General features: G+C 32.3%; 1 protein-coding gene across 1 annotated transcript; it reads left to right on the plus strand.

Moving 5' to 3' along the window:
- The first annotated feature begins 9,763 nt into the window (after positions 1 to 9,763).
- LOC145331451 (uncharacterized) lies at positions 9,764 to 10,879 on the plus strand. Its single transcript, XM_080176102.1, has 2 exons — positions 9,764 to 10,334; positions 10,673 to 10,879. The coding sequence occupies exons 1-2, from the start codon at positions 9,850 to 9,852 to the stop codon at positions 10,833 to 10,835; spliced, it is 648 nt and encodes a 215-aa protein (XP_080032228.1). The 5' UTR covers positions 9,764 to 9,849; the 3' UTR covers positions 10,836 to 10,879.
- The last annotated feature ends 280 nt before the right edge of the window (positions 10,880 to 11,159 follow it).

Raw genomic sequence — 11,159 nt, forward strand, 5'->3', positions numbered from 1 at the left:
TAAATGTTTATTATACCTCTAAATTTTCTGCCGGTCAAAATAGTAATTATTGAAACTAGATTGAACGTTTGTATGTTGATATGTTTTTATTTGCCGGGATTATTATTGGCAAAAAAAACACTACAACTTTTAATGGCATAAATATATTTGCAAAATTGATTTTTTCTTCAAAACATTTCTTCCCCCCTCTAAATTTAAAATAACTGAAAGTTATGGGTAATTATTGGAGTAATGAAGCCCTAATCCATATTATCCCTGTGGGGATCCAGTATAAATTATACACTTACATTTCAAGGACAAATTTTGTTCCTAAATCTCGGATCAGAGAAAATCTTAGAATCCTTTAATATTAAGTAATAAGGTTTTTTAGTTGTCCATAACTATCTTGCTAACCACTGAACCAATAGAGCTCTTCAATTTAGGTCAAAGATCGGTTCTTGGTTAAAAGATTTTTAGACTATATGTCTTGCATATGACTCTTTGATAACCTGTCATAGTCTTCTGCCAATGAAACTCTGCCTCTTGAAGAGTTTATGTGTGTGTGGGGGGGGGGGGCCCGGGGGGGGGGGTTGTAGGTTTGATAAATTGACATTGCCCCATCTAGAAATTTAGTAAAGCAGGTACGGATTTCTAAAGCCAATAAAGCTGCTTATTTGTTTTGTGTCTTATTGCCAAAAAAGGGTTCGGCTTTTTCATCTTTAACAATTATTTTGAAATTTTTTGCTCCTGTTAGAATGAATTAAAGAGTAGCTCAGAATGTAAAAATCCAAAAAAATTCAAATTTTCCAAACTTATATCTACATAAAGCAGCAAGATACTTCAAACAAAAAGGGTTTCCATATTCTTTATTATTATTAGGATTAGGTATTTATAATAGGAAAATTAAAGTTTAAGTTTGCTTTATGTAAACAAGAAATAGTCGGTTAACCCAAAAGTGCTCAGTCGAGCACACCTTATTACTTTAGGTCAGGTTAGGGTTAGGCAGGCTAGGGGGGCCGTGCGCTGTGGCTAGGCAGGCAAGGGGGCCGAGTGCTGCGGCTAGGCAGGCAAGGGTGCCGAGCGCTGCGGCCAGAGCTCATTATTTGATTGTTATTGACGTCTCTAGTTTGACGTGGCGAGAGACAGACTTTCTTGAGCTAAACATTGTAAACGAACAGAGTCACAGGATATAGAAAAGCTTTGCTTTTCAAATCAGTATAATTTATGTTTATTTTTTATTTTATTTCTTTACGATAGTTAAAAACTAATTTTATTGTTTCTTTTTTTTCTCAGAAAAATTAAATACAAAGAATATTCTGAAAAAAAATATGGTACATTAACAGACTGAAATTTGAAATCGTAATAGCCTATGTGCATGTGCTTTTGCCTTATACGATATTAGTAACATCTAAACAAGTTGTTGATTGTAAAAGTCTACTAACTCGTTACCATTTAAACCAAAATATAATTGGCTGGGGGTCTGGAAATGGGTTTACCCCAAACCATAACATACTAACAGACAGACACATTAGACTTAAAGAGTGGCTACGCTGCAAAAATAACTCCACTTGAACCAACTCATAAACATACATTGATTAAAAAGAATAAAACGTAAGTAAATCATCGATTTTTTTATTTTCATGTATAAAGGAATGGATATTTTAATTGTGAAAAGTGTAATTCGTTTGTTTAATTGCTTTAAGCATTGATTTAAAGATATTAGAAATACTGGAAAATGGCAATTGCTGCTGCTATATCTGGCGCTGGTGTTTAATTCAAATGTTAGGTCTTACAGACAAAAGATGTGTCATGTAAAGATTGTCTGACTGTTTTAAGTTTAACATAAAACCAGCTTTAATTAATAATATACTTTTTTATTGTTAGATCAATAAATGTTTTTTCTAATGTTAATTTTAAGGATTTTTGAAGATTTATTTCAAAATATACATAAAAAACTACCAAAGGCTTATACAATTTTCAGTATATGTCCCAGTCCCTTTATCTTTGTGTTATCCTTTCCCTATTCATATTCATTGTGGAATTATTAAAATTATTTTAAAATCATTGGTTTGTAAGTTTTTAAGATAAATGGATAGGTATACAATATATAAAAGTTTGGCTGTTTTAGAGGGATGTATCAGGGGGGTGTAGATTCTAAAACTCTGGGAGGTGTAGGTGGTTAGATCTCTTAAGGGAGTCATCCAGGGGGGTGTATACACCCACATTTTTAAAGCTTCTAGTTCAGCTGTTAGCGAGATCTTATGCTACAATGGATATAGGACACACCTGGATATATTAACAGTGGACAATTTTTCTTTAATTTTGCTTGCTAATATGGACCTAATTTATTGGTAGGTTCGTTCATATAGTAGAAAGGTAGGGGATGCAGTAAAGGTTGTGGATGGGAGGTATCGATTTTTTAGCCAGCTACGGTCATCAAATTACAAGTTACAGACAGACACACATCATTTTACTTTAATATCCTGATTATATCGTTTTTTTCTCAAATCTTTGTCTTCACTGTTCAGTTTTTGATTATTAATAAATATTAACTTTTCTTTTTCTCCATGGGAAAGATGAAATTTGAATGTATTGTTATTTCGTATGGTTGCTGAAAGTAAAGTGACATATGCCAAAAAAAGACACAAGAACGATTTTGTTCAATTATAGAGAAACATTTTTGATTAAAAAATAATTCGATACTGGAAGAATAAAATTTTATAAAAGATACATGGATTTTCAGCATGGCTTAAAACTCGGATTTGGAATCATATGAGTGTTGCTGTAGATTAACTAACTAAAACTTTAATGACAAAACCTTTGTTATAAAGTCCTAACTGTTTTTTTACATGTTTAATTGTTAATGATTATTAGTTAATGAAATACTAAATAAAATCTTAACAGACTTAATCAAATTCACTTACTAAATTATAGGGAAACTTAGCTCTAAAACCACTAAATAAATAGTATCCTTTAGCTTTTAAATATGCATTTGAAATTAAAATTATAATTTTAAAAACATATGTAATATTTATCTATTATCAAATGATTGATTTTCTTTTTCTTTACAAATCAACTATTTTCGATTATTTGTATGAAAAAAATAATTTTAGAATTCAATAAAAAGTGTGCAGAAGGGCGTGTGTATAATGTACATACCCTCTTGGTAAAATAAAGTGGATGGATACAACCCCTTACACCCCTCTTATTTTCTGTTTTACAATTTTTCTTCAAGTGGGGGGGGGGGGTGTTAGAAATTATAAAAGGTTGAACTTGGCTGTGTTACTATTTCCGGCGCTAGTGACTGATATTAAAAGACTCAATTGAAAGTCGGCACAGGGTCCCCACCCTGTGAATATACAGTTATTTGACCCCACCCCTCTATTATATTACTTTAATAGAGGTGGTGTAAATATTATGGGGGGGCATTTCGCACCCTCCCCCCCATCCAGTAAAACCTAAGCACGCCACTGATTTTGATTTGACACTGCCATATTGAAACGTGCGTTCAGACATATTACAATAAAAATTTCCATAAATTGAAATCTATTTTAAAATTTTTACGCCATTTGTAATGTAATTTACCATACCCTTTATTGGGTGTAAACTGTTTGGGACAGCAAAGAACTACCAACCATCACAAGCGCCCTTGGATAAAATTTTCGAGAATCCTACATACCCTAAGGTATATAAAAGTACAAAACAATGGCCTAGAAATTGTTGTAGATCCCCAATGATGATCTAAAGGGGTAAGGCAATGGTTGAAAAATTGATGTTCACTCTTGAATTAACTCGTTGGGGAGGGATTCTCTTGAGATTTCAATTGATTATCAAGAAAACCCAGATCATCATTCGCTAACATGCCAATTATAGGATCTATGTATGGTTAAGTATCATCCAACAGACAACTAACCATTTGATTGCATGGAAGTCCATTTAGGGGGATCATTTTTACAATGATTTCTCTTGGGAGGTTTAGTGGTACCCAACCCCAAATAGTTATAAACCTTACCAGGACCTATGAAAAACTACACCGTAAAGGAGAACCATATCGGTTCAACGGTTAGCGAGATCCTTCGGTACACACAGACGGACACACACCCTGTTACTTTTATAAAAGGATTATATGTGTTCTCCAAAAGTACCAACACTAACTAAACATCAATATTTAATATACATAAATACATTTACATAGAAAATTTTAATATTTATTCATAACCATTTCAATATTTCTACGCTTTTGAAAATAATCAGGGATAATTAGGATAAGTAAAAAAAACATCCACCCGTTTGCGAATTTATGGGGGGGGGGGAATGTTGATACACCCCCTCCCCTATATGTCCTCCCATCTACAACACCCAACCTAAAGGGGAGTGTTAAGATAAAAAAGTCCTCCCAAACCCCCCTGCTCCTTCTCACAAGTTAGATGATGTTAATCGTACGTAAATTTACCAGAGCTGGATCTTTAAACAATTTTAATGGTGAGCCAGATCGGGGTGAGCCGAATTTTAGCTAATCACAGCGCCACATTTCATAAAATGCTGTGCTCTCATTGGTGGAAAGTTGGCTCACCCCGATCTGGCTCACCACTAAAATGATTTAAAGATCCAGCTCAGTAAAAAGGCGCTTTTTAGGACCTGTGAGTGCATTGATTTTGAATGGTATAAAATAATTTTTGGCAAAAATTGTAACGCAAAACTCTGCTCACGCCACTGAGCCCAGATACAATAAATTTAGTGATTTTGTCTGCATATATTATTTACACTAAATTGTGCAAATGGTAAATTCATAGTATATTTGTATAACCAGACAACTACCTGAATCCCCCTGTTAAGGACCTTTTACGTCTACTAGCAAAATGCTTTCAGCTCTTATGTAGTGACTTGGCTGTGTTGATATTCCCGACACTATTGGTTGATTTTCATATTCCCCCAATGGAAAGTCGGTACAGGATCCTTAGAAAGGGGATATTCAGTTATTTAACCCTTTCTCCCTCTATTATTTTACTCTGATCTTTAAATGGCAGAAAATGTGAATTACTCGCTGCTTTTCCTTACACTTTGTATAACAGTAAGCAGTTCTAAGCTTTAAATAAACTTATGTAGCCTGTATTAACCCTGGGACCAATATGAATCTTCCCTCAAATAAATAACTCTATTAGTTCAGTGGTTAGCGTTGTCTTAAAAGACAAAATAAATAAAAACATTACTGATTTTTTTCAAAAGTATTGATTTCTAAGCTTCTTTATCTATCTCTTTTTTCAACCCTTCACAGTCATTTCATTTCAATATTTCTACGCATATGAAAAAATATAAATATTAAAATTATTTTGTTGGTTGGGGGGGAGTTTAAACAGTTCAAAATCAATACATTTTGGTCAAATTTGTTAAAATGAGGGGTGGGGTTACAAAAATACCTTTAAAATTTTTTTAAATCAAGTTAATAAAATGAGTCTTTAGTCTTATTACGAACATAATCTTTTATGAAGGCAGTAAGAGAGATGAAACTATAAATAAATTGTTGTAGTTACTTAAAAAAATATATATAAAATTTTACAATTCTTGAAAATAAGTATAAGAAAAATGATTTTTACAACTTTTTAAATAATTTTTTTTGTACGATAAATGTAATAATAATTGTTTTTCCGTATGACTGCCTTTTACCCTTAAAAGTAGCGGCGTATTTAAATGTTAATTTTTATGTAAATTAGTTATCATTTTAGTAATTTGGCAGCATCCCATATTTCGCAAAAAAAAGTCCTCTTCAATCGTTCATTAGAACTCAACGTATCACTTGGATAAGTAATACCAAACAGACAACCCTTTGATTGTACGTTCTTTGTCTGGAAGCCCTAAGTAGAATAGTAATGAGTTATCATTATTTGTTGGTTTTGAAATTTGTAGTCCAGTTGTAAAAAAAGGGATTTTACCAGTAATTTAAAATGAATATTACTTTTTTAATGGTTCTATAACTCATTTTAATGTTTATTATTAGTCTTAGAGATAATTTTGTATATAAATCAATTTCTGCCTTTAGAAGCTAATAATCATTAAAGAAGGAGTTGTAAACTATTAGCTAGATGTTAAAAGTGACGGAAAGGTATCGGGTTCGATTCTGGATCACACTACGTCATACTGAAGACATTATATGTTATATACGTTGCTTGCTGGGACACTAATAATGAGAGTTGGTGGAATGTCTTGGCCCGTAACAGCATGCAACTTAATACCATGCACATTTGCACAGTTTGGACTTGATTTAAAAAGAGAATAGCGCTCCCGCTAGGTAATATTTAATGTTAAATTATTTTATTATTTAAACATTCTTATTAAAAAATTAATTACAATTTAACATTATCATCCTTGCATATATATTTTTGGGAAGAACAGTCCCTTTATATTAAAACTATTGATCATAATATGTATCGTAATGAAAGGGAATAAGAAATGGTTATGAACCTTTATTAACATATGGATGAGGATCGTTATCCATAAATTTAATTGTTTATTTTCTGTGTCTGTTCTTCTGTCTGTAATGCTTTTTATATTTATTGCAATTTTTAATAACTTCGGCCACTCGGGGCTAACAAAACTTATATTTATCTTAAATTTTTAGGTGTACTTTCCGCGGAAAACTGCCTACAATAAGACGCGATTAACAACTATTATTGCAACTACTAATAGACAACTTTCCACTGTTATTAAAATGCAAAATTTTAATTTTAATTCTAGCTTTGTTTACCCAGAGAGGAACACTCGTTTGAATCTGTCTATGATACAATGCGATACATGATTTTTAGTAGTGTCAGCTTATTCCAGCGGATGATATTCGGTATTAAAGCCATACTGTAATAGTTATTTCTTTCATCGTATTATAAACAGCTTTCCACAAATATAAAAATACAATTATTACGAAGGCACGGGGTAAAAAACTGGTTTTAATCTTATGATTGTACATTTTTATATTCGTAGAAAGCTGGATATAATACGATGCTAGACATAATTTTTTCGTATGGATGAAAACCGGTTCCTATCCACCGGATTCGAATGAATACGAGAAAAGATTATCTTGGTATACCAAATCCATGTCCCGAATTCATATTTGAATACGCACAAACAAACAATTTATTCCACTTATGAACACTTCACCCCAAAATTCAGTGTTGCTATTTTCTAGCTAAATTAATGTCCATGAAGAAAATAGCGACGTAAATAATAGGTCCCTTGCCCCATAAATGTACTAATTGTACAGAGATTGTACAATTATAGTAATTTTTGTCTGAAAGTAGTTAAAATACTTTAAAAACTTAAAAAGCGTAATCTAATAGCTTCTAGCCATCCTGAACCAAAACTAAGTTTCCTGAAAAATTGTAGTTCAACTGCTAAATCATCTCATTAGACATCCTATATACACACACATAATTGATAATCCAATATTTTTACTTGCTAAATAAACAATGTAAATTCGCTGTTTTAAATGAACATCACCATAGATGCCACGCGCCAAACATAGTAGAAGTAAAGTCATGTCAACTAACAAAAGGAACTTTTTCAACAAACTAAAGCAAGCTGACTCTATTTCTAAGTAGAGAGAAGCATCTCTGAAAAGCATTATTGACTTGTATTTTAGCTATTACTAGCGGTTACCCCCCTAGAGGCCTCTCGGGGCACTTGAGAAGGTGGGGAAAGTTTTAACCCCCTCCCCAAAATTTTATTTTAGTTGTAAAAAGTAAAATAAAAATTATTTTTAAGGGGATCATTTTTTTCTAGGGGCGATTTCTCTCGGAAGGGTAGTGGTAACCTCCCACAAAATATTTAGTTATAAACCTTTCCAGGACCTTTGATATGTTTTATTGGGTAGGTGAACGATATCGGTTTAGCGGTTATCAAGATCATTCAGAACACACAGACAGATAGACAAACACAAAGATATGCTGTTACTTTTATTTAAAGATGATCAAAAAAGGCCTATATTATCTTTCATCAAAATTGGAATGTGAAAATATTTAGGGCTATCTTTTTAAATGTTTGCTAGAAAAAAAAACAGCAGTAAAAACAAATAACAAATAAAGGAGGTTAATAATTAAAAATTCTATATTTTAACAATGTGATTTTAGTCTGAGCAAACCTCTTACTTTGCTGTTATAATACTATCCCAAATCGTTTTAGGAACCACCAAATAATTTTATTGTTTTAAATGACAACTTGAAAACTACTCAAAGGACTGAATATTGTAAGGGAGGGAGGGGATATTGGGCTGTTTATTACACTAGTCCCCAAAGTTTTATGATAGCGATTTCCTATATGTTTGCTTAACAACTTTGTGGACTTTTATTGAATTTGATTGATTGGTTCATTAAGTTGAGTGTTCAAAAGTTTTTACCACTAATTGTAATCTACAGAAGGGGTATTACTATTGGGGATGTACATTAACTTATCAGCGATTGTCTTATCCCCTTAGATCCCTGGATTTTTTTAGCTGGGATAGGACAACGGATGATATATTAATCTTTGTTAGTATTAATTGGTTACAAATGTAATTTAAATTTAATTAGTTTGAAAATATTGAAGAACGAATGGATTGTTTGTTTATATATCTAACATTTTCCTATATTTTCTTAATTCTTAAAATTAAGATTAGTTACCAATAAACAGCGTCATACTAGAGAGATTAAAATTATTTAATTATTAAAAATGCTTAGCCCGTAAAAACTTTATTACAGCTTGCAATTAGAGCTTTTTTTATCTTAAGAGGCGTTTCGTTGTATTTTACTAGTAGCTGTAGAAAGGTTATTTTAGGTTAGGTGATTGTTCCGTAGGGTTAAACCCCCACAGGGGCTAGAAATAGGATAAAAGTTACTGTGAAAATACGACGAAACGCCCCTTGAGAGGCTATTTTAGGTTAGGTTAGGTCATTGCCCCTTAACAAAGGTCTTGCCATAAAGGGTTGGTTTTTGAAGGGTAAAAATGTAAAATCAATACATCCATATTTACAGACAAACTTACAAGGAATTTATATAGTATCTATGCTACCAAAAAATTGATGTACTTTCTCGCTTTTATGATCAAATTCCCTCATATTGTATCATATTATGTCACATGTCATAAGTAAGATGTTTATCGATTTATTTACGCTATGATTATCATTCAGTTGTTGTCATCCTTGTTTTTTTTATTCGAGTAACTAATCAAAGGATAAGAAATCTAAAAAAAAAATGGATGATTAGGGTTATAGTAAAATAGGTGTGTAAGAAAAGTCCCTTTCATTTTAAACTTAGCACGACTCCTCGAACAATCAGATATAATTCTTAGAAGATAATTAAAGTCTCTCCACAGATTTGGACGTCATACGATAAAATAACCAATGAGAGGCCAGCATAAATTTTACCATTGGATAATTACAATGTATACTGGCATCTCATTGGCTATTCTATCGTATGACGTCATAATCTATGGAGGGACTTTAATCATATTCATAGACTTTAATTGTTGTCGATTCCATAAACAAATTAAATTGTATTAATTATGGTGATCCCCAGGAAGAAAAGGCATATTTTACTAGACGTATATATAAACAAACTATACTTATAGTATGTCTGTGCTGCTTAAGATTCACACAAAACTTAATACCAATTCTAAAATTATTAAAATCGTGAAAATAACTTATAGATAATATTACAGTTTTGTATATTTTTTTTCACATGTGTGTTTTAAAATAAGTAAGTTCTTTTATGTGAGACTTTCGGAAAGTTTAATTTATCTAATGCAATCTTTTTTTTTATACAAAAATCCGCAATTGAAAATCTGAAAAATCTTCGAAAAATTTTGAGTGTTTTTTTTTAGTATTGTAAAAATAATTTAAGTGAAAACATGTCGTTCAAAATAATGAAAAGCGTTGTCGAGGAGTGCGAAAGACTTCTTGAAACTCGAATCGGGGGACTTTGCTATCCTAATCAACAACTAACAAATCTCACAGACCTATCAAAAAATGTTACAAAAAAGCTGTTGAACAGACATTGTAAGGATAAATCTGCCCTGGTTGCAGCAGCCCTTGGAGATCTTCCTTTCACCAAATCAAACCTGACACGCTTGGTGCAGCCTGTTTTCGGCAAGCAGGTTGCTTCAGCATGGAAAGAAATGAATGAAGCCAAGGTTTATAAAAAATCTGACGATTGCGTGGATAATTGTATTGGACTCAATTTGTGTTACGACAAGGATTGTGTACAGAAACGGCTGGCCGCTAAAGGTCCGGCAATGAGCGGCTCAGCCAGGGCGGCACTGGTGGCCTGGTTCTCAGTTCTTAGTCACATGATAGCTGGAGAGGAATATCCAAGAAACTGGTCAATTGAGGACAGGTAAAAATGTTTTTTTTGTCAAGAGAATACGAGCTACTTTTTAATCATTTTATCACAAATCAATAGATGTAGATTATACGTGGATATTATGACAGAGGGAACATTTTCGTTAATTTAGCTTGCTAACATGGAACTCACTTATTGGTCAGTTCGTTCATCAGGAAGGAGTGGAGGCGGGTGGGATGGAGGTATCGTTATCATAGCCCGCTTCAAGTTTCACTTTTTAGAGAACATGAAAATCTGGTGTTAGATTCAAGTAATAATATATTCATTCACGAAACATAGAAAATATTTCAATATTTTATGAATATACACTTTATTAATTTGATTTCTTTAAGGTATGATTACCTAAGAAGATTGAAAGAAACCTCTGTTAACATTATGACTCATGGAAAGAAGTGTTCCCTCACCCCCACCATCAACTCGTTGGCCAAGGAGGTGGTCAAGAACGTGAATAGGTTCAACAGACAACCAGAAGTAAAGAGAATTATCAAGAAATGAAGAAATTTTTGTATATTAGATTGAATAAATACTTTTATTTTGAATTTTATTTTTTCTTACAATTGCTAAAATATTCAGAAATAATAGGGTGCAGAAAATAGCCTAAAACCAACGCAAAGAGTCAATCTTAACATAGAATAGCGAAAAAATATCTTGGGACCTAAGTGTAGGTACCCTTAATTAAAGAAGAACTCAATCAGTGCAGTAGTTAATTAAATCTCAAGCTTAAGATAAAAAATCCTTACTTCTTCATTATAACAAGATTGATATTGTTGTTATCATATAATTGTTTCAAATAAAATCTAGTTATTACAGTTAGGGAGT

The sequence above is a fragment of the Acartia tonsa genome, chromosome 11, assembly GCF_053477335.1.
Source record: "Acartia tonsa isolate MP-2025a chromosome 11, ASM5347733v1, whole genome shotgun sequence".
Lineage (NCBI taxonomy): Eukaryota > Metazoa > Arthropoda > Copepoda > Calanoida > Acartiidae > Acartia > Acartia tonsa.

Excerpts from the sequence above, each read along its gene's own strand:
- LOC145331451 (XM_080176102.1), top strand. The coding sequence starts at position 9,850 with ATGTCGTTCAAAATAATGAAAAGCGTTGTCGAGGAGTGCGAAAGACTT. Across the intron at positions 10,335-10,672 it reads AACTGGTCAATTGAGGACAG|GTATGATTACCTAAGAAGAT; the intron begins GTAAAAATGTTT and ends GATTTCTTTAAG.